Here is a 24777-nt window from a genome sequence, read left to right as displayed (position 1 = left end):
TAACGCTTTATAAACATGCTAATGTTTTATAATCTGCTTTTAAAACTGCATAGTTATGCTTTATAACAATGTTAGTGACGCATTATAGAGCGTTTTCGAATGACTTATAAGGTCGTGTCATATTTCATAATTGGTCATTCACTGACATTCCGCTTTTGCAAGGATCATATCGTATTATAATTGTCATAGTTGTAATAAGTTATATTATTTTTATAATGCATCATCACGGTTATAATTATAAGTTACCGGTACTCGAAGTGAGTTATGAAGTGGTGTGTTCACGGACCCAAACACAGATGCAGGACAGCAGAGTTCTTTCTCAAACCAGGATTTATTCAAAGGCAGGAAAAACAGGAAACAACAAAGTCCAAGTTCTGAAATTGCCAGGCACCCACAGGTGCGTAAAGTCCCTTCTTTCTCTCTCGCTCTACTCCGAATCCGGGAGAGAGAGCACCGCTATCCCACGGCAGACGAAACCGGCAGCAAACAGTCACGTCAAAGCGGAGACGCGTCCACGCGCTCCGCTCGGATCCAAGCCGGAATATGGCTCCGCTGCGTCCGCGGCTGGCAGGAAGGCAGGCAGGCTGGATCGACTGCGTGACTCCCGAGGCTCGACACAGGATCGTCAAGACTTCACAGCTGATCTCCGAGGAACGAACTGGAAGGCTTCTTTGCACAGGTGAGACCCGAGGCTCGACACTGGACGGCAGGTAAGACGAAAACAAAACGGGTGGTTAGCACCGGAACCTCACAAGGTGAAAGCCGGACTACTCACGGGTCGCAATACCAGGTAGGTAAACGGACGGACTGACAGCTGGGACGAGAATGACCGGAGTATTTATGTCGGCTGGAGATGATTACGGGAGATGAGGCACAGCTGTGCCTGTGGAGAGAGGCGGTGGGCGGGACTTGGAGGAGAACACTACTGAGGGAAACACACCAGTTAGACATAAATCCTCACAAAGTGGTCATTGTTTGCTTTAATCTCTGCAGAAACGACACAAAACATGAAATTAATTTTCACTTTACTAAAAGCAAATAATCACATTATAATGGTGATTTGTATGCCTTGTAAAAATAGTATAATGTATTACAACTATGGGAATTATAATACACTATGATCCCTACCAATAACAAATGTCAGTGAGTGACCAACAATCATGAAGTAGTATGATATTTATACTTATATATAAACATCGAACAAAAAGTCTGGAAATTTGTGTTTGGTAGATAATTTCTCTGTTGTAACAATGCTAAACCGTTGGAAAGCCTGTTTATTTTTTTTTAAACGGTGCCACATTTGTAAGGAACATGCATTTGTGGGATGAGCAGCACAGCTGAGTATGTGGGTTGTGCCCATGAAAAATTTGCCAAATCTTCTCTGCCAATGGCAAACAGCTTATTCTGCTGTTGCTGTTGACTCTTGTTTGGTGGATTGGATGATTGAAGTCTATCAGTAACAAGGAAGAAACAAGACATATTGGCAATTTTACAATTTATTCATTTAACACACAGGAGCCTCAGTAGTGTGTGGAAGAACCATACACAGCCACAACAGCCTGGCACCTCTTCCTCAAGCTGCTCACACACTGCTGTGGGATGGCATCCCACTCCTCAAGCAGGATTTGTTGCAAGTCAGCCAACGTGGTTGTGTTGGTCACTCCGGCACAAACAGCTGATCCCACAAGTGTTCACTGGGGTTGAGGTCAGGACTGCTGGCAGAGAATGGAATGGCCTGCCAGCAGTCCTGACCTCAACCCACTTGTGGGATCAGCTTGGGTGTGCTGTTGGTGCTAGAGTGTGACTGTTTGTTAAATGAATAAATTGTAAAATTGTCAATATGTCTTGTTTCTTCCTATAGCAGCAGCAGAATAAGCTGTTTGCCATTGGCAGAGAAGATTTGGCACATTTTTCATGGGCACAACCCACATACTCAGCTCTGCTGCTCATCCCACAAATGGATGTTCCTTACAAATGTGGCACCGTTGAAAAGGGAACTAAACAGGCTTTCCAACGATATAAGATTTATTGCCAAGAAGCATTGTTACAACAGAGAAATAATCTACCAAACACACATTTCCGAACTTTTTGTTCGATGTTTATAATAAAATGCTTCAAATTGTGTTGTAGTTGTTGTTTGTTGTTGTAGCGTTATGAATACTCATGAGTGCTTTACACTATTGTATGTTTGTGTGTGTTGATGAAACATACAGGAACTCTCATATCGGATGGTGGATCCATTCTCCGTGCTGTCCCTGCCTGAAGCTCATGTCCTCGGCTCGGTCGGGTTCAGGTTGAGACCAGATGTGTCCGTTATTGTCACAGTACATAATGAAGACACTGGCCATCACTTTACATCATAATACATCTCCTAACAAACACAACGTTGCCTTCAAGCGAAAATCACAGTTTTGGAATAGATATAGAAAGGAAATATATCTTTAAACTATCAGTGATGCTTCTTCAGAGATCCATGCTCACGCCTGTGGTTTGTTTTGTCCAGCAAGTTAAATAAGAGGGAGTTAAGGTCAAAGAGTCAACGTGCTGAAGAGGGTTCAGTTTAACGTCTCGAGATGATTGTGTGCAACACTTCTCTTGTATTTCCCAAATGGTCCATTTGCTGCCCTCTGGTGGTTCAATGTAAATCTCAGGACAACCTCTGGGAATGTGCAACTATAGCAACCTGAATACTTATAATACACTATTATAATTTGAAATGAATTAGAATAGTTACATTCAAATAGAAACTATTTTACAACTTAAAATGCTACTAAAGATTTGATTTTACACCCCGGTTGATGATATTGTGCATTATAATACACGTTGGGGGCTTATCAAACGATGTTACACACAATATGAATGAATCATCTTTGTGGGGCAAATGTGGCAATCTCGGAAGCCGTGTTGAAAAACACCAACACACAACTCATCATTTCTCTTTTAATTGAAAATGTCATACAAAGCGTTTTCCATGAACATAAATATGGAGGATGCACACTGCACATCGATGTCCACAGCGTAGGCCTGCTGCTGACAGTTCATCTTCTTTAGCTCATGTGCTCTTATACCTCATCACTGTATAAAAATAAAGGCGTGTCTTGAATACATTTTAATGTTCATAATGTAGACCTTTTTTTTAAATGACCCATTCACATGTAAAAACAGTGTAGCTGTAAAGGCTCTGCAGTAAGTCCCGTCACACTGACTCGTTCTGTTGTTTTAATACAAACCAGATACAACTACTACTGTCCAGCTCCTGTCAAACAGAAGCGTCTGTAAAGGATGCTCCAACTTCATCCAGTTTCAAATGATTCATTTGAGAATTATTCTGGTGTGCACAAACATATGCTCCAGTGTAATGACAATACAGCCGTACAGATGGCATGATCTCCATCCGCATACATAGATCTGTTTCTGTTCTAAATCCACACGGTATAGTTCAGTCGCCATTTATGTGACATGAGTAAGAAAATAAAAAAGCCACGGTTTAAAATATCTCTTGATGCTCACGTTTTGTTGGAAAATGTATTTAACGCCACGGTTCATGTTACGCCCTGAACATTCAGTGTCAACGTGCTCAGATCATTGAGTCTGTAGCGTCGGATACATTCAGACTCTGCAACAACGATGTCAAAACTAAACCCACTTTGTTGAATCTCAATAATCACTCAGTGAGTGAGAGTAGTGTCATCTACTGTGTGCATTATGAGCTAACAGCTGTTCTAATTCAGAAATACTGACTGAGCAAAGATCACAGCAGTGCAATACATCGATTATTTAGTATTGAACGTATGCACCGCTATTTCTCTTCTTAAATGGAAACTACAGCTTTGGAGCCAAAATTCTTATTTGGTTCAATCATATTGAGCCAACATATATTTGACAATATGCAACATGCCAGACAGAAGCACTGTTCTTCATGTCCATCAGTTCTATTTAGAGATGTTGACCGATATGTCTTCATTCAGACTAGTGGAGAATAAACCTCCGGAATACACATTCAGGTGTTTCTTTTACTACTTTGTCTCTTTGCGTCTGTAGATTTCGACTAAATTCACCAAAAGTTAGATAATACCTCATTTGCATATTTAAACATGATACCAATACAAAAACATGATGTCTTAATGTAAGTAATCAACTGGGGAAGTTTCATGTTGATATTTATTCGTTATTTATTTCATCTGTAGAGTCTTTAAAATATATTCATTTTACAAAACATATCTTTAAAAGCACTTCCATAAACCAACCCTTCCACTTTCATTCCTCTATATTCTGAAGGTTTTACACATTCATAGCCTGAATTATAGAACATTTGATGTCTATCAACATGGCTGAATGTTTGGTTTCTATTTTCTGATTTACGGAGTGATACAAAGAGTTATCCTAAACGACTAGAATTTAGAACCTGGCTTAGTTCAACGTTCAGATTTACGTTCTGGAACTTCGTATACCAAAATATAATTGCTTTTATGTAAATGATAACTGGTGCTTTCTATTAACTGTAATTGTTCTTTCTTTTGATCACATTCCTGTAATGTTTCCCCTAACGGAGGAATAGTGTATCTCCTCCATCTTCTCCTGATGGGAGCTGATCACTAGGCATCATCAAGTCTTAAAAACATCTTCACAATCAGTGTTTTTGATTTAGAGAATCTCATATTAGTTTCCTGTTACTGTTACTTTGCTATGCCGATAGAATGTGGGAGAAGGTTCGTCTCTAAACTCAAAATGCTTCCATGTCATGTTGATGTAAACAGGTTGTTCCCCACTGACCCACTGACCTGCACTATCACATAAAGTACAACCTCTAAAGAGAGAGAGTCGCTCTGTGTCTCTTTGGTTCAGTATCCGGTGTTGCAGGCAAACATATGACCTGTATTAAACGTTCCATGTGGCCAACAATAACCTACACATCAGAAAATAAATATCATATTTACATGTTCAATTCTGCAGGCAACTTTAAAATGATTACAAGTGTGGACTTGTGTGTTTTTGCAAAGTCACCCAACAGCATTTCTGAATAGTGCTCATTATAAGCAGCTTTGACTAATCTGTGTTTAAAGAATCGCGCAAAGAGCATTTTATAAGCTGAACCACCGACAGAAGTAAAGCCAAAAGAAAAGGATTAGGACAAACTTTATCATTCATATATATATATATATATATATATATATATATATACATACATAGATAGAATGCTTTGTCTTTCTTTCTGCTGTAGAAATATTGTCATTAAAACCTAGATCTTCATATATCTCACCCAGTTCGTCACTAACTCTCCTCTGAACGGTGCTGATACTTTCTCCTTCAGGTCGTTTTTAAAGAAAGATCTGCAGAACCATCTTCATATTTAATCTGAATGCTCATCCATGAGACTTGCACACACGGTGACGGTCCATTTGCTTTGTGGAATTAGTAAATATAATACGCCATTTAATAGCAAAAATTGAAGAAAAGAAAATACAACAAATAAAATAGAAATGCATTGATAAGGTAGAAAACAGGATACTGGACAAACGTATGTATGAAAATTATATCTATACATAGTTTGCAACGTATGCAGTGCATACACAATATAAAAGACTTGAGTATACTTAAAGCAAGTAAACAGTCTGTGTCTGAAAGTCTTGCACGAAAGCTTCTTGGCGCGAAAGCAAGCGTCAATAAGTGAATTTGACATTTTGATCTACTGTAATTCTGCTAAAATTGTAGTTAAAGCAGCCGGCCCTTTCTGAGAGTGCAAAGACTTCCACCGTCGTTTGTCAACAGCACTGTTGGGCCAGAGCTGGCAGGTGTTAGACCAGAGATCCAGCCTGGTTCTGTGCAGGCACCATGATGGGCACCCCTCCCATGCGGGCGATGTTGGAGGCTGTGACCGTGGAGGTGGGCAGTGGCGGCGGGACGGGAGCCGCCTGGTGCTGCAGCTGAGGCTGGCTGTAGGTCTGCGGCAGCACCTGAGCCTGGGGCAGCTGGGTGTAGCGCTCCGGTCTGGGCAGGGAGCTCCCATTGGTGCTGCCCTCGGAGGAGACGGCCTGTCCGCGCGGCAGGGTGGTGCTGTTGTTGTAGCCGTAGTGGGTGGGGGTGGAGGCTCCGTGGTGGCGGGACGGCCGGTAGCCGGCCATGCTGCCCGTGGCGGTGATGATGGAGGCGGTGTCTGAAGGTGGGCGCTGGGGGTACTGTTGCAGGTGGTGCTGGTGGTGGTTGTTGTGGTTGTGGGAGGGCTCTTTGTGGTGCGGGCTGGAGGCGATGGAGGACAGGGTGCCATTCTTGGAGATGATATCTGAACCCATGCCACTCTTTGCCCAGGACACACGCTTGGGAGCCTGAGCATCCTCCCTGGAGGGGACGGGACCCAAAGTCAATTTCATTTGCTCACAAGAACTTAATTCAACATTTGAAAGAAGAATTCAATCAGGGGGGGGAAGGGGGGGGACTTTTTGGACTGTGGGCCATATGCATAACAATATAAGAAGCCAAACAATAGTCAATGTCCAATCTTCTACTAGTTACACTGAAAATCAGCATTTTTATGTATTTTCTATCAAAATAAATACACAAACATTTCTATATCTGCTGCTCTCCAATTTCATTTCCTTTGTAACTCTGCCGTGTACGGCCTGAGGGCCCACTTAAAGATTACGATGCAAATGTAATGTGAGATGTAAATGAGTCAGTCTAATATTAAGATGTAACAGAAATGCTAAAATATAGATTTCAGTCCCAAGAGGTTAAGACACTACATTTAGTAGACATTAAGTGTTTAAACCAACGTACAACCATTTATTAGAAATATGCTGACGCCATGTTCTAGTTGAATTACCAGACATTTAAAAACGGGCCGCAGGCCACAGGTGGTCCACGGGCCGTAGTTTGGCAACCTCCGAAACAAACTCTTCCACTTAAAAAAGTAGAATTCAATCATTTTGATCATCAAATAATCGCCTTGATTATTGAACATTTGCTGCCTCCATCTTGAAGGCTCAACTAGGAAACTACAACAGTTTGCACTATTTTCTGACAAAACAATGAATCCCTAACTGAGGAAACAATCATCAGTATAATGGTTGGCAGCTTCAGGTGGTTGAAGGAGGAGGACAGCACACTACATGGAGCTGATTTCAAAGCCTAACGGCTCAACATGTGTATGCTTCACACGCTATAGCACCATCTTATGGTTGAATTACAATACATCAATCCAGCCAAAAAACAAAGAAATCTAGAATCAAATTACAATTAAATGTCCAACAAACTGTATCTAATAAATAACAGTTGAACTTAACATTTAAGGACACATTGTCTCTTTAAGATCCCCTCCAGAAAAAGCAGCTTTCCAGAGGTAATGTCTCCAGCCCATGGCGGTATATTCTAATGAGCGCGCATGTGACTTAGGAATGAGCCCAATCTCATTGGCTTGTTGAATGACATGTTTTCCGATCCAGGCAGCCCACAATGAACTGACTGGGTCGTCGTATTTCACAGTTTGCACTCCAGATACCCCAACGTATGAGCACACGCTTTACATATGTCCCCTTTAACACATGGGATAGGGGCCACATGGAGGTAAGCCACATGAACTTACTTGATTTCGTTGGCCATGTCGTCCTCGTTGTCTCTCTGCCTCTTCACCAGGAAAACGAGGCAGAGGAGGAGGAAGATGAAGCCAACCACTGAGCCCACGGTGGCGCCAACGATCATCCCCACATTAGTGGCTACAGGAAGAGTCACGGGACACACAACGACTACACGTCACCAAAGCATCCGTACTGTTTTTGTGAATGTTTTTCTCTGTTAGACTAACGTCTCAGATGAGTGTGTAAGATAGGAGTTGTATTGGAAACACTAGCTTAACGACTATTTCTCATCTGTTATGTGCTACGTACAGGTGACGATCTCCAGGTTGATGAAGCAGCTCTCTGACCCGGCTGAGTTGCTGGCTGTGCACACGTACTTCCCCGACATGTTGCTGCTCAGGTTGCTCAGCTTCAGAGTGCCGGTCTTCTCGTCTGAAAGCAGCGTAGAACACGGAGGACTACGGTCAAGCATGCATGCGTACACATTGTTCCATGTGTATTTGGGCGATCACATGGAAACACATGACAGCACAAAATCTGACTGCAGACGCATCCATTGCTTTGACACATAATACTTCAAGCATGATGGATATGCTTTATTTTATTATCCAGAAATAACAAAACACTGGCAACAAGAAACATCTTGGGTAGATAATAACAAGAATAAATATGACAACAATCTATATCATATCCTCTAAACTAGAAAGGCAATCTGGTTTGATCAGGGATCTTTAGAGGGAACCATAAAGAGCATCTTTTGGGATACACTCTATTCCTAAAGAACCAAACCGTTTGGATATCTCATCATCACCTCGTCTAACATTACAAACTGGTATGCAGTAAGCTGCGTACGGTGACCCCTAGCTGTAGTATTACAAATATACTGCTGCTTATGCCATCTGAATCATTTGTTACAATCACATAAAAACTCCACACACAGGTAGTTCACATGTAATTCCATTAAATTAGCTTCCGCTAACATTACTGTTCCCTTTCTCACAGATTTATAGAATTAAAATCATGCAAAAATATCAAGACATTCAATTGTTGCTCAGCTACAGGGGCAGGTACATGCATGTGCTGAGTCCACTCACTGAGCATGGGTGAGAAGAAGACCTCCGAGCTGGGGCTGCTCTTCTTCCACTTGTACAGGGGAACGGGCTTCCCGGAGCTGGTTTTGCAGCTCAGAGTCACGTTCCCCTTCAGCACCGGCTTCCCTGATAGAGAGCACTTGGGAACCCCGGGAGGGACTGAGCCGGGAGGATTAAAGAATGCTTCTTTTGTTAGATTATACAACGTCATTTATTGTATGACATATAAACTACACTGCAATTAAGGTGAAGTCTTCCCAAGCAGGATCTGGTTCTTACCCTTCACGTCCAGACTGAGCTCAGCTGTGAGGCCGGGATTATCGGGGATGATGACCTGGCAGAGGTAGCGTCCTGAGTCGGACTCCTGGGTGTTGTTGATGTACAGCGACACGTCGCGTGAGGGCATGCTGGACGAGAAGCCGACGCGGCCCTTAAACTGGGAGCTGCCCACGCTCGTGGAGTCTTTGGTGTAGGCGATGATCTGGACGTTACAACAGAGAGCCAACGTCAACCAGTGTCTTTGACATCCATGTCAGTGTGATTGTACGTGATCCCGGGTCAGAAGAATTACAAGGATTTGTAATCCTGCCCAGAACATTGTGATTGTTTGGTCAACCGGGTTACATGGAACACAATTTGTAAAATCTTCTCATAGAATCACGTACTGCACATTTGTGGCCCATTTCCATCAGATCCTTCATCACCATGAACACACACACTGTAGTTTATTTCCATACAAAGTCCTGCTGCCACAAATACTCACTAGAGCACCAAAGCTCTGCTGAACGTCATTATTTAAAGCATTATTTACTTTAGTTTGAGTGGTGCTAAAAACTACAGTGCCCAGCTGCTTTGGGGAATTATTTAGCCAATGAATCTAAACTGTATGAATGTATGCTGTGACCCATCTTTAAAGATGAACATATTGAACCAGTCAGCTTGTGGCTGAGCAGTAGTAGAGAGCTGCAGGAATGAGTCCTAAAACTCAGGAATAACTTGTGTTTTTACTTCTGATTCCCTCGTCTCAAAGTCAACGGGTTTTGTATGTGTTGTTAGCTAGATGTCTGAAATAAGGTCTGTGGTTAGCACAAACAAGCTAAAGAGAATTCAAAGATTTGTTGTACGACTTAAAATACATCAGTAACTACCCCTGTGGTGAATTCAGAAGCTTCTACGTGTCTTAAAAAAGGTGGTTGATAACAAGTGTCTAGATGAGACGACTAAGCGTCCTCACTGGAACACAGTCCTCCTTTAGCTCAGTGCTGGAGACGTGAAGTCATGTGACCGTGGTGTAGGTGATTTATGACAGCATTAATAACGTTAGCTTTTTACTGCTGGCATTATGTATTTATGCTTCAACAATTACTAAAGTGGTGTTCGTCTGTGAAGTGTATCTTGCTGAACAAAATCTGTAAATTTCATCAACAGAGATTATTTTCTGCAATAATCCCAAATCCCATTGGCTTTTTGGCCAATGGGATTTGCTACTGACGATGCCAGAAGATGTAGCCCTGGAGGTAGAACTAGTCAGGAGCTTTCAGACAGAGGATCTCTATCATTTTAACATCACAACTTTCTCGTTTAAAAACTTACAGTAATTCAGTCAGAAACGAAGGATAAGAAAACTATTCAAAGTTGGATTGAAGCTAGATTGAACGGCTGATTGAGTCCATACCCTTTCATTTAAGTGTCAGTGCATGGAGGCCAATTAGGTAAGATGTGAGACACAAAACACCCACATGACATGTAGGAAAAGCCGAATTCATGAAGACTTTCTCCATGACATGATCCTGTAGAATAGACATCAGAAAATGATTTTGTTTGGAAAGAACAAGACTGAACTAGTTTCTCAATTTTCAACTAACTAGTTAGTTTATCAGAGTTAATGAGCTCATATTAGCTGGACTGCCTACCATGGGGGATGGCTGTGCATCACTGTAACATAAGGCTTCTAGGATTGGCTTTGCGATAGTCCGTTTGTTCTTTTTATTCATCTGTTTGGCTACAAATGACAGCAGAGCAGAGTGAGACACTGATGGCTGTCCGGGCACATGAAAAAAACCTCCCTTCTAATCAACTGTGTCTTTTCCAGCTCTCTGAGTTCTCTTTTCCCCTGTTTCCTTTTTGATTGTCCATCTGTACAGCCCAACGATCTGACCAGGGCCAATACGTAAGCTGAACAAACCCTGGGGGGGGGGGGGGGGTTCAGCTGGGCATTTACACAAAACCCCTCTGCTTCATTTCCTGCATAAATAATCTGATTTGGAAAAACACGTTTATCTTAATTTCCTACCGCAGAAAACCTACAGTGTGGTTTATTAAAGCAGGGGAGAAATAATATGTAATAGTAAAAGGTTAAGCCGGTTTTGTCTTGGATTCATTTCCAAGGTTTTACAAAGGAAGATCTTTGACAGATTAACAGCATAAGAACATAACTATAATCCTACACATTATAGCCACAGAAGGCAACGTGAAAGATTTCCCTGCTGGGCTGTAGATACTATAGTATATTAGATATGAAGATGAAGACATATCTCATTCATGTTTTCCATATGACGGTTTGTAGCGTCTCCCATTTGTCTCCTTACCAGCTGGGTGTTGTTGGAGACAAAGTTCCAGAGGATGGTGTTGGTGCTCAGGTCGCTGCCTGGCCCTGTGCTGTACGTGGCCCTCAGCACCACCATCTGACCCTTGATCACATCCATGCTGGGTTGGAGCATCTGGATCTGGGCCCATATGCCTGGAAGAGGAAGGAGGGAGGGGAAGGGAAGAGAGAGGAGAACTGTCAGTGTGACCCATCTACAAAACGGGCCATGTCTTCATCTACACCCACTGTAAAGCTGAATGCACACACTGGTATTATTATGGTATACGTCATTCACCTGCTGCTTTCAATAAAACTAGACATTTCATATGTCATGCAAAAATGTCACGAGCACACATATCATAAATTATGATCTGATCCAATATTATTTCTAACAATGGCAAAAAATGAACAAATACAACTTTACTCATATTCCACCTTTCCAGCACAGAATGCAACACAAAGTTTAAACAATTCAGCAACAAAAAAACAAAAACACAAGTTTAAAACCAAATATATATACAAAAGGAGGAAGGGAGGAAAACTAATGAAATGAAAAATGAAATGTTTTCTGAATATAAAAAAGAAAAAGAGAGACAGCTGCAGGTTCTCGTGACGACGTGGAGGAGCTGGGCTGCAGTCCAGTGGCCACAGTACAACGTTGGCCTTGTACGTTTCTGCACACTGTGGACACGTTGAAGCTCAACGTTTCTGAACCATTAATATGTTTCATTTCAACACTTCTAGATACATGCGCTGGTATAGTGTTTTAACCACTTGTGGTGCTTTTGATGCGCATTTGGCATTTCCAAACTGCATTCTCAATTACGTTTAGGTTTAGGCAACAAAACTACTTTGTTAGGGTTAATAAAAGATCATGGTTTGGGTTTAATTATGTGCGTTACTTTTGGTTTCACACGAACAGCAGTCTCCTGGGTGAAAGTCCCACATTTGGAATTACAGGGACTTTAATTAGAAACGTATGTGTGGTGCGTCACAAAGAAACATAATCCTGGAGTATATACGTAACAGACGATGCAGATTGTTCTTTTTAACAGCATCATGTTTTCTAAGCACTGAATGTCATAAGTCATGAGGAAAGTGCAGTAAGAATATCAGAAATAGAGTCAAATATGCTGAGGAAAAAGCGTCATTGTGTCTTAAGAAGGAAAATATGAAAACAAGCCTATTCGTCATCAAATCATTACAAATGTTCCTACAACTAACGTTGGGAGAATATCCATGCAGGTGAGCAGGTGAGCACTGGTGGAAGTGAAGTCTGCAGATTCTACAACACACATCTTCGGTCCAGCAGAAACACAGTCCAGAACAACAACTGACCCGCGCTCAGTTTCTAGCTGCATGAGCACAGAGCTCTCCATGTTCCATCTCTAGGAGACCTGATCTCAGGGAATTATGTGGGAATTAATGTGACGTTCATATGTGACGTTGAAATGAGAGCAAATAAAAAAATAATTCCACAACAGTGCAGAGAAAAAAGCTTTTTTTTAACAATGTGAAAAATATTTCACCTTTGTATTCCTTTAATTAACTACAGGCCCAGTGGAAATGACCTCAATAATGGTGTTAATGTAGTAATTACTTTTACTTGGATTGATCTCATTATTGCAGTGAATCTCTAATAGCTTGAATATCTAGTGAATTTAGTTTCTCAAGGTCAAATTAAGAGCCAAATGAAACACAAAGAACAAGATTCCTCCTGAGGCTGTTAAGCAAAAGTGAGAGTAGTTCATCTGGAGCAGCCTGATATGAAGTACGCAGCGTCCGATTGTAAGTCAAATGTAGTGTGCATGTATGGCCAGAGAGGGGCAGCAGAGAGCCAAAACACATCACAGTCATTTTATAAGCAATGTCCAGTTTTGGATTATTTATTGTGGTTTGATGTGCACGGGCAAATAAGCGACATCCATTCATGCACACTGTTACTGGGACACTGAGACCGTTTTCTTTTGTTAATTCTCACTGTGCTTCATTTATTAATTCATCCAATTAATTCATTTTTTACTTCAGCTAATTCATGTTTGACATTGTAATTCCCTTTTTGGGTGAAGGATGATTTTGACTTTGGATCATGTTGTTAGAAACAGAAAGCTTTCTTCAGACCTAACTTCTCTGTGACACACACACACACACACACACACACACACACACACACACACACACACACACACACACACACACACACACACACACACACACACACACACACACACACACACACACTTCTCCATCACCCTGCCCTCACATAGCCTCCCCCTGGTCTTCTCTTTATCTCTCACAGCTCTGACCCGTCCACCTCTCCTCCAGGCAGGATTTCTCTTTGCTTCCAGAACTCTGTGAACGGTTCCAACACTGAGTGAAGGTGTAGAGTCCGGTCTGATCCGTCTCACAGGGTTCACCACAAGTCATGCATTGAGGACACGTGGCAGGTATGCACGTTTTACAGAATGGATGGGATTTCTGTGTGTGCTAACCAGTGTGACTGACATGACCTTTGTGTGAATGCTATGCAAAAAGTATCATCGCTCTTCACTGTTCTGCAACAGGGAATAGAGCTAGATATTAATATTCCTATTAATTGGTGCCGTTGTTCGTTAAGTGTGAAGCAGTGTTCTGTCTGAACCGCTCCACTACATCTGCACCAGCTAGACACTACAGAGAAGACTCTTGGTCTACTCATGGCATGGTGCATGACTTCTGGGTATTGAAGTCCTCAGTTTTGCCTCAGGCTTGCTGCCAAGTGGGATCACTTTATCAGCTTTATTGGGCAGGTATGAGTACACATACCAGGAACATGACTCAGTTGTTGTTCTCAGAGCAGATTGATGTGGTGTGATCTGTCTTTTATATACCGCTCCTGTAACAGAACAATACCATGTTTTTAGGGATTTCTTTTCCTATTGTCCAACTGGCGGCAACAACCTGATAGGATGAACTTGATCATTTTTACATTCAGCAGTTATGGACAAAGGTTGACATTCATTTGGAGTGGTGTTTTCTGTTCACCTGATGAATGTAAGTCCAACATTCCCTTTCTTTTAGCTCTGTTTTTGGTCTCCAGAGAAGAAATACCTGTCTCTGTAGCTGTTAACTGCTCCATTATGTTCACCAGCTAGTTTGTAACTGTTTCTGTCTGCTGTTTGCTGCTGAGCGGGTAGTGTACAGTAGCTTTATATGTCTTTCACCCAGAAAGCAACTGCCTACTGCTACGCTATGAGAGCGCTGGGAGTGAACCAAAGCAGTTGAAGCTATAAAGCTCCATAAAGCCGAGAAGGAGCTGCAGATTCAGGTGATAATTATGTTTTCAGTTTGGTTTGTTTGTCTGTCAGCAGGATGATGGAAAGACTACGGACTCAATATTTAATGAAGCTTGGTGTATCACTAGCCAAGGACGAATCTGTCAAACTTTGGAACGGATTGGCCTTGGTGGAGTGCCCTTCTTGGTCTTTCTAGGTTTATTACTACCAGAGGGTTTCACATTGTTAGTTAAAAATACAACTGCTTTAACAAATGTGCATATACATCCTTATAAAATGGCTCAAGTTGATTTGCTTTGGAAATAAGAGTATATCTGTTTTTTTTCCTGGTTTTAAGAAAAATCCAGCTGTAAGATTTAATCCTAAATGAATATTATTTCTAATGAACACCTCCTGTGTTTTCTCAGCACAGCTGAAACTAGAAAGACAACAGTGCACCATGTAAAGAGATCTGCACAGAGAGTAGGTGTAGGTATCGGTTTCTCCGTCACTGTGGAGACAGATGGAGATAAAGACAATGTGTAGGCTATTCTGCTTTGGGAACATTGTTTCTAATAAAGAGTCACACAAATGAAGTCATGATATAAACAGAGGTGAGGAAGGAGATGGATGGAAAAAAAGGTGAACAGTGGAAGAAAGAAAGGTACTGAAAAGGAGGAGAGATGAAGGACAAGAGACAGAGACGAGATTCATTGTGTCAATGTCTCTTAAGACCCTAAGAAGATTTGCTGTGGCAGTGAGAAGCAGACCTCTTGTCTGGAGAGGTGCTGACTGATGGATGGATGGCTGGATCAGTGGACATGTAAAGATGACAGAAAGAGGCTTAAACATAAACGCAATGAGTCATCGTGGAGCAGCTCTCTGATGATTGCAGTAAGCCGGTAACAGACTCCACTGAGAGGCTGCTGTAAGAAGACTGGGCGTACTGCAGAATAAGTCTCTGGGACAAAGACGATGCTATGAAAGACAACACACCACAATGACTTGTATTCTTAAAGCAACAGCGAGTAGGGTTTGTATGTCTGGACTGGTGTCGTTACAATAAACGCAATGCATTTTGGGAAACACCTATTCAACTCAGTCGCCCAACTAATAGAATAGATATCCGCAAACTTAAATCCATGCAAAGAACACTGGATGTTTAGCTTTCGGTCTAAAGGACCTTCATCAGAGCATCCATGTTTCAGTTGGAATGGCACATGTAGAAACAAAGAAATCACATCCCAATCACTGTATGCAGAACACCTACAGCAGAAACAAACCACGGGATATGTTGAACGTCCACGTTTCTGAAACCACCAAAAAAGACTTCATAAATAGCTTTCATATCAGCCTTGAGTCACACAATGACACAATGACACATGGTTAACGCTGTGAAACGATTGGTTAGCTTTAGGCAACAAATCTACTTGGTTAGGGTTCGAAAGAATATCATGGTTTGAGTTAAAATTAGGTAACAATATAACGTAACAACTGTAACAACTTAAATAGTGTCAGTAAACAATAACCACCCTAAGCAGACTTTCTTACGTAACAAGCTTAACAACGTTAAGTTACAAGTGATGTGTTTATTTGTTTGACTCATCCACCACCCATCCCAACAGCCGTCAAAAGACTTTCTCACTTGTTATCCTGTCTGTGAAAGCACAAAACCTCCAATAACGGCCGCTCGATATACTACGTCACCTGCTCTGACCTAATGCAACCACCTACCATCACTCTAAAGCTCACTGACATGTGACATATTGCTAATTTAATACATGCAAAAACCAAAGTGTACAAAAGAAAAGTTGTGGTATTTATGTGCCTTGCTCTCTGTCTTTATGCTAAGCTAACTGTCTCCTGGCCATAGAATGGTATCAATATGCTTGACTAACTATTGGCAAGAAAGCAAATCCTTTCTTTGTGGGACCAGAAGGACTTCAGAGGTTCAGGTGTTGCTTACCTACTATTGTGGACAAGAGAAATGTAGGACTTTGTTCTAAGTGTTCAATTAGTGACCTGTAGTTTGCATACAAGGCTTCCCAGCAGGGATCACCCAGACACCACGATGGGCCAAATGTTCAGCTCCTCATTAGTATAGATGGGCTGCTCTTCATGATTTAGCCTGTTCAGACGGGTGCATTTCCCCCCATAAAAATCTTGCCAAGTGCTGTTTTAAGAAGCTTTCCTGACAGAAATCCCTCCTCTCCGATAAGAGGAAGAGATGAATCAATGTGTGGAAAGATGAGAAATGGAGGCATAAATAGAGAACTGAACAAGGCCACGCAAGTCACACTCATAACATTCACTCTTAGTTCGGTCAGTGAGGCTTAATCTTTCCCGGCGTGGCAGCTCTAAAATCCACTCTGGAGGCTTCATGACGATTGGCTTTAAATATTCCATGGTGACTGATGGCAGAGCAGATGGGAGGCAGTTCACTCAGTGTGGAGAGAATGGAGGGAGTAATGAGGTCTGGATGGGTCTCTCTCTGGAGGTGATGGGGCAGTCTCACTAAGTCTGGTTTAACAAGGTGTATCATGGTGGCTTCTATAGGTGAATGTGCACTTGTAATAGGACATTATGTACAACAGGGAAGGGTGTATTTGGAAACATCATCGTATGCTTCGAGCAATGCTTTCCACATTTCTGTTAAACCACAGCACCTATTCAAACTAAATATGTTGTCATGGCACCCTGAGCATGCACCCAACCCCCAATATAATATGCATATATGTACACGTATGCTTTGCCCACCGACTGTGTTGAGTGCTGAGATACAGCTCTCTTCATCGTTTCAAATCCTTCTATTTCTCTGACTGCTAGCTCCTGAAAAAAGCGTGTTGTGTTACTGTGACAACCGGGGGTTGACTCGTCATGTCATTCGCAGCAGCATAGCTGCATATTTAACAGAGTTGTTAATACTGCTGTTCAACAGTTTCCCACAAGACACGAACAGCTGTCTCCTGAGTGAAAGTCCTCCACCATCCCTTAGCGGACTCCCTCGCTTGCTTCTTTATGCCCCATAACTCTCTCTAGTAACGGTTACTCGATATGCCATGTTACTTCTTTCCTGACTGCACTGGCTTAAAGTCAAACTGTTGGTTTAAAAGAGTGTAAGAGATAAGCGAGTTAGTTATAATCTAATTTGGCCTCCAGTTTAAATGCTGTATAGACTGTCGGTATGTACATATCCAGTATGAAAAAATGTATAAAAGCTTTTGGGAATAATGTATCCAAAATAATTCAGTATAAAAAGCCAGGATATTACACACACACACTGTTACATCATATCTCCTGGTAGCAAAACTATGAGATTGGCTGGTAAAGACACAATCAGGCTGTTTCAGTGCTATTAACAGTGACAGTCAAATCTAGCACTTTCTTTGGAAAAACTGGCACACATGTTATATGTATGAGTATGTGTTGAATTCAGCTCAAAGTTGTGTCTAGTTATAATGCAGTAAAGGACTCTAAATGCAGTGAAATGTATGGACAGCACTCGAGGCAACACATCAGTGTTGATGAGATCTATGGCCTCGGGTGAGAGTATGAACCTCAGAGCCAAGTGTATATTGTACACATGAGTTGGTTGGCGTTCTGCGAGCACCATGGAGGCAGAACAGAGCCGGGTCTTTTCCCTTGATGAAAAGTTTGCTGTGTGTGTGTGCTTCTGTATGTGCAAATCTCCTAATTGCAGGAAACACATCAGATTGAGCCTGTTTACTTCTACAGGATAAAGCAGTAGCCCAGCAGGCTTTGATGGGGTTTGACTTCAACCAGCATCTTTAATGCTGAGAAGATGGGTGGAGTGGCTCGGTCGCTTCCTCCGAGGGTGTTATCAGCCCCTTTGAGTAAACTGCTGAAGTCAGTGAGGGGGGCAAGGAGAGGGAAAATGAGAAGGTCATATGTAAGTTGTAGTGACGTTTCTTTTTCCTACACCCTAATTTCAAATACATTGGTTCATAATCTTGAAAAAAAAAACAGAACAGCCTGATTAAAGATGAACGGATGAGAATGAGAACGATAAAAGACAGAGACGAGGAAGAGACGATATAATCTGGATGATTAGCAGCGTTGTTGCAAACATGTCCCCATGGAGGACAACTGAGTCCTCTCTCTGGAGGCTGGGTGGAGACGTCATGCCTTCTCTCTCATGGAGATAAACTACTCGTGGGACGGTTTATCCCAGTTTCACCAGATCATCAAAGTGGGAGAAAATATTAGTGAGTTACTGTAGATGAATGTCTGCACAGAGCAGCTTCATGTGTGTGCCAAACGCTGACAATCCTGAGGTGTTCCAGAAGCGTTCAGGCAGAGGGAAAGGCTTCATCTACTCTCACACTACTTGTTTTCTTGCCAATAAGCTGCGGCTCTACTTTCTTCCTTGGGAGGGTTGCAAGTGGTAAAATGTGCAGTTGTCTTGGCAAAAATGACACGTAGTTACTGGTACTGTATGTACAACTACATGTAATGTGGGGACACTGACACAGACTCATGAATAAATAATGTTTCACATTCTCAAAAATGTTTGAACCATACATAGGAATTAATCAAATAATAATGTAGGTGTAAGCTAAGTGTAGCTGTAATAGTGGTAATAGCGGTGGAGTGAACATACTTTATTCACATTTAATATTTTGTTAACGGTTTTGTAATTATTTGTAGGAGGCGGGGGAGCACAACCTTTCTTAGATACAAGTAGGGAGCGATTGAAGGAGAAGGTAGGGTGTGGAGCATCTGGAGAGGAAGAGTAGGGAAGGGAGGGGGGAGTCAGGAGTTTGAAAAGCAGAAGAAACGTTGAGTATAATGTGATGGTCTAAACAATGTGAGGCCCTCCGTTAACAGTCATTGGACTTTGTTTCACCTATATCGGATCACAGGTGAAACGTGAGTGATGATGAACCTGCTGAATGACTGATTACTGCAAAACGTTGTTGGGATGTGTTAAGAGCACACTATGTGTCCGTGTATCCGTTCACACCCCTAGTACTGTTCAAAGGAAGATTCCCATTCCTTCCAGTGTCCAGATGAACTTCTCTCCCTCTTGTTTTACTGCACACCTTTCAAACCACTCTACATGGACTGGAATGTCTTTGATGTCCTGCATTAGTTAGGTATTCATAATAACACAGGACTCTTTTATATGTAGCACTGAATTAATAATTCACATCTACATCCATAGCTACGCTACATGCAGAAGATGCTTTGACGTTCAGCCTTTACCTCTAACATGTAGAAATGTGAGTGTGAATATTTAATAGCACACATTAAGAGCAAACTAGCCAACAAGCAGTGGCCAGAGATACAATTCAAACTAGAAGCACCGCCTCACCGACTCTGACAACTAGTCATCACCTTATCGTTTTATGAATTTTTGAGTTATGGTCAATATACGTGTTCTGTGAGGCCACAGTGTCCTTTGACCTTTGACCACCAAAATGTAATCAGCTCATTCTTGAGTCCTGGATGACGTTTGTGCCCAAAAAAATTGAAGAAATTCCCTCCAGGAGCTCCTGAGATGCTGCGTTCACGAGAATGGGACGGCAGACAGACATAATGCCTCTGGCCACAGCTGTAGCCGGCACATTAAACCATAACATAAGACAGAGCAGCAGTGCAGACACATCCACCTCAAAAAGGTGGTCAATTCATCCATTTGGTAACACACCTTAAAAGAATTCTTCCTACACAAACATCTGCTTCAAAATCATTCAGATAGAAAGTTCCTGAAATTCAACTTTAGGCACAAGCATTTATATCTATATTTATATTTCTGTCTGATACTGACAAACTTTAAGAGATAATACACACTGAAACATAAAAACAGTCTTTAGTCAAAATCTCCAGTAAGTAAAGGTGTTTTTGGCACAGAGACCATGGCTGGATTAACCCACTAAAGCTGCATTCCATATTGATGAAACAATAGCTATCCTCTACTCACTTCTCACAAACTAATAATGCAAAAGTAATCCCATTACAGTGAGTTCGACTTTCGATGTTTTCCTGAATCGCACTATTGTTATGAACACATTTGGTCCTCACAAACGCACTCACACACCTAAACACACACACACACACACACACACACACACACACACACACACACACACACACACACACACACACACAGCTTCTGGTTCACAGAGAAAGCTCAGGGCCAGAGACAAGGCAGAGCTCATCATCTGATAACTGCGATTGCAGTTCTTCCAGTATAAGAACACAGCAGGCAAGTTTCCCTTTAAACTGGGTTAAACATGTATTCACTTTTTGAAATGAATACAATTTCATTCATTTTAATGTCAGAAAAAAATCGAAGGTAAAAGGAATTCCAATTATCAGTGGATGCCACATAAGCAGTAATGCCACTCATTCAATCTTCATATTATCATATGTGTGTGTGTGTGTGTGTGTGTGTAAAGACAGTGATGAGACACAGCAGTGGGACTCTTAGAGAGAAGAATGTGTCGTCTGTCCTCGAGCTGCAAAACTACGAGCTACTCTTCAGCTGGATGAGACAGAGAGAGAGAGAGAGAGAGAGAGAGAGAGAGAGAGAGAGAGAGAGAGAGAGAGAGAGAGAAAGGGAGAGAGAGAAGGGTCTGCTTAATTGGGGGAACAGAGATAGTGTGGGCCAGGAGTGTCAGCAGAGTGTATGTGTGTGTGTGTGTGTGTGTGTGTGTTTGTAGCTGTAGAAGTCTGTGTGCGTGTTCATGCTTGTTCAAGTTTATTTTTATGTATATGGTTTCCACACACACACACACACACACACACACACACACACACCTCCAACGCTGTCCCTCAACAGCTGCAATGTGTCTTTCATACAAAGCTTTACTGCCTGGATTGATCCTGTGATCCATGTATAGAATGTATAGAAGAGTCTACCGTCCTGCTGTCCCTGCATATTGTGTGCAATATTTATCTTCATCACCATCTTTACACACACACACACACACACACACACACACACACACACACACACACACACACACACACACACACACACACACACACACACACACACACACACACACAAATGAATACATGTTTAACCCAGTTTAAAGGGAAACTTGCCTGCTGTGTCGGCTTTAATAGATAATCAGCATGTTGTTGTCAGTGAGGAAAAACTGGCCAAGGATGAAGTTGGCATCACAATCAGACGTGTCTGTTCTTTCACGTTTCCTGACTGATATGATTTTGTTTCATAACAATAACTCTGCTGGGCGAATGAAAAATGGATAGAAGCTCACTCCTGCAATTCCCAGCTTTCCTTTCCTTCATCAACATGGAGCTGGTGATGTCCAGCAGGTCTGTCCCCACTTTGGTCCACTCTGAACCATCACAACTACTATTGGATGGATTGCCGTGAAACTTCGTACAGACTTCCATGGCGTCACCAGAAGGTCCAGCATGATGAATCCTCATGACTTTGATGATCCCTGACTCTAGCACAGGGGGTTTCAAAGTCTGACACTGAGCCTGGATTGCTTCCATTAGCTGCGTGTCACAGCCACTGCTGCTGCTTACATTGTTGGTGAGCAGGCTACATTATCAGACCATGATAGAGAAGACCAGACTACAATAACATCCTGTCTTTCACCTCACATCCCTCCCTTACAGTTTGAAAACCTCTGCTAACATACAAAGCTAAGATGGTGAGCATGGTATGCTAAACATTAGCATGTTAGCATTGTAGTTGTGAGCATGTTAGCTTCCTGCCGTTAGCATTTAGCCCAAAGAACACAGAGGAAGGACTGTGGTTGAGCTGCACTGTCAATGTTTCTAACATGACTCACTTATGTTTAAATGCACGTCGGTTAAATTAGCACTTTATAGTTTAACAATATAATTACATTACAATGATGTTTGCTGTAACAAACAAAGTCATTGGTTCTGAGAAACACTGACACATTCCTGCATGTTTTTTGTGCTTAACAAATAACACCACATATATTTTCATATCTCTGTTCCCATATTCTTATGCAGCAGGACTCATGTGCCAGTGTGGCGAGCAGCTTTCTGATAGCAGCTGAGCCGAGCACAGGAACAGAGCGCTTTGGTTAATTGGAGCTGCCTTCCATCTGATCGAGACGCCATGAGAACTGCTGCAGAGAGGAAATTACTGAAATCTGTCAATTGACAGAGCTTGAGGCTCTTATTGAACGGCTCATAAAAGCCAACCCCGTCCATCCAACAGGATCAGTCTTATCAGGCGACAGACACAATGGCACCTCGATTCAAATCCAGCTTTAGACAAAAAAGGAAGTCGTCCCCGCAGCCACGGCTCTAATTTAACAGCAAAAAACTGCTCTGCTTTCGTTGATTAGCAGTGGGACTGGACGTCTTTATGCAAAAATAAAGAAGAAGCAAAACTTCACATCATCTACAAAAACATAAAGAAATATCAAAGGCAGCCTCCCACCCAGCTACACACACTCACACATACACACTTCCTCTGCATTGTGTGGATGATGGCAGGGAGGAAAAAGCTGGGCGTCCTGATAGCGCTGTGATGGAGCGTTATTCCGGGATTGGCCTGTTTGTCTTGGTAGGTAGTGTTAAAGTGAAGTCCCGCAGTCGGGGTCAGACAGGAAGTAGCCCACTCTGAGCATCCAACAGCCTTTAGCACACTCCCTGCTAGCTGACTACTCCCACATTAGAATACTGACGCATTGACCTTCACTTACGCAGAGTAATGTTTTCAGCAAACAATTTATAATGGTTAAAAGGCCTATACCATTATGAATCAACTGCAAGATTAAAGTAAGCTCATTGTTTCAAACATAAACAATTATTGATTATTCTTTGCTCGTATCTAAGAAATGCAACTGCATTACCTATGTGGTCCTTTGTTACACAACTATTCAAGTAATGGAAACCGATGACATGCATACATAATGAGGGTGGGAAGTAGGTCTGGAATAACAACAGGCCAAATTCCAGGTCCAAACTTCTGAGAACAGGAGTTATGCAGATGACACTGTAATTTATTTGCATGGTAGCAAAATGGGACAAGTTGCAAATTAACTCACTAACTCATGGTTCATGTAACTGCATGGTGTTTACAACTAAACCTATCCAAAACAGTGTGTATGTTTTTTACCAAAACAAACTGGTCGTGTAGAGCCGGATGTCTTTGTATCTGGGGAGAGGCTACGGGTTGTACCTGACTACAAGTATCTCAGAGTACTTTTTGATTCCAAATTATCATTCAAATCTCAAGTGAAAAAGGTCTGTAACCGGGTCAAATTTAATCTATCAAATTTCAGGTTCACATGAAACTGCACGTCAACAGAGGCAGCTAAGACATACATGCTTTCTATGGTTGTTTCTCACATCACTTACTGTTTAACAACCTCACAGGCTAGCACCACTACTCTGAAACCACTACAGTCATTGTGTAAACGAACACTCAAAATCATTGATACAAAATCTGTTCTTTCTCATCATTGCCCTATACTAACAAAATATAACTTGTTTAGTTGGGAGAACATGATTAAATATGTGAATGTCTGTGTCATGTACGAGATTATACATGGCTTGACCTCTCCTCCGCTCAAACAATTTGTTATCACAAGAACAACTGGCTATCGGCTCACAAGAGGTGCAGCAAGAGGGGATTGCATTCTCCCACTCAGGAAAAGTGCTTTCAGTCACTCTGCATTTTCAGTACAAGGTGCACTACAATGGAACTCCATCCCAGTGACCATTAGAGAACTACAAACAGACAGTTCATTTAAAGCTCAATGTATGTTAGTACCCAGCTCTGTCAGCACTAGAATGTAACTGCTCCTCTGTCTGTGTTGAACTTCCCTCCATCTGTCTGTTGTCACCGGTCTGTCTGTCTTAAAATTGCCGGTCAACCCTCATCTACCTGCATGCATGTCTTTTATTGTTGTTTAGCTGTGTCTGACTGATTTATGTATTTCATATACTCTGCATGCTTTTATGTGTTGTGCCTGTGTGTCTAACAACTGCAGCATAATATTGTCTTTAGTCCATGTTCCTATTTTAACATAGTCATCCCTCATTTTATTTGCGTTGTGTGTGTTGACTTTGAGAGCCTGTGTGTTGCATGTCTTGTTAGTTCTTGACAATATATAAGAGTTTTATTCTCACTTTTTTCATTGTTTGTGCACGCAATATAAAGCGTCAATATTGTTTAACCTTTTAAATGTAATCTTATCTTCTTGGGACTACAGATGAAAAATAGCCTTTTGGCTAACTCTATATATATATATATTGGGATGTTATTGGGCAACAATTGGCCAACT

The 24777-nt window shown here is 41.8% G+C and overlaps 1 protein-coding gene across 1 annotated transcript in view; it reads right to left on the bottom strand.

Moving 5' to 3' along the window:
- Nucleotides 1-2875: 2875 nt before the first annotated feature.
- The window catches only part of esama (endothelial cell adhesion molecule a), a 60171-nt gene continuing 38269 nt past the window's right edge, over nt 2876-24777 (bottom strand). Inside the window, exons 2-7 of the mRNA XM_079172217.1 lie at nt 11251-11402; nt 8942-9143; nt 8666-8821; nt 7881-8003; nt 7580-7709; nt 2876-6336 (exon numbers count right to left, since the gene is read on the bottom strand). Coding sequence (XP_079028343.1) covers nt 5796-6336; nt 7580-7709; nt 7881-8003; nt 8666-8821; nt 8942-9143; nt 11251-11402 — 1304 coding nt within the window. The 3' untranslated portion in view covers nt 2876-5795. The remainder of the gene's footprint in view (nt 6337-7579; nt 7710-7880; nt 8004-8665; nt 8822-8941; nt 9144-11250; nt 11403-24777) is intronic.

Source organism: Pholis gunnellus (genome assembly GCF_910591455.1).
Source record: "Pholis gunnellus genome assembly, chromosome: 13".
Lineage (NCBI taxonomy): Eukaryota > Metazoa > Chordata > Actinopteri > Perciformes > Pholidae > Pholis > Pholis gunnellus.
The sequence above is the reverse complement of the archived record's forward strand: the minus strand, read 5'-3'. Positions and strand labels throughout refer to the sequence as shown.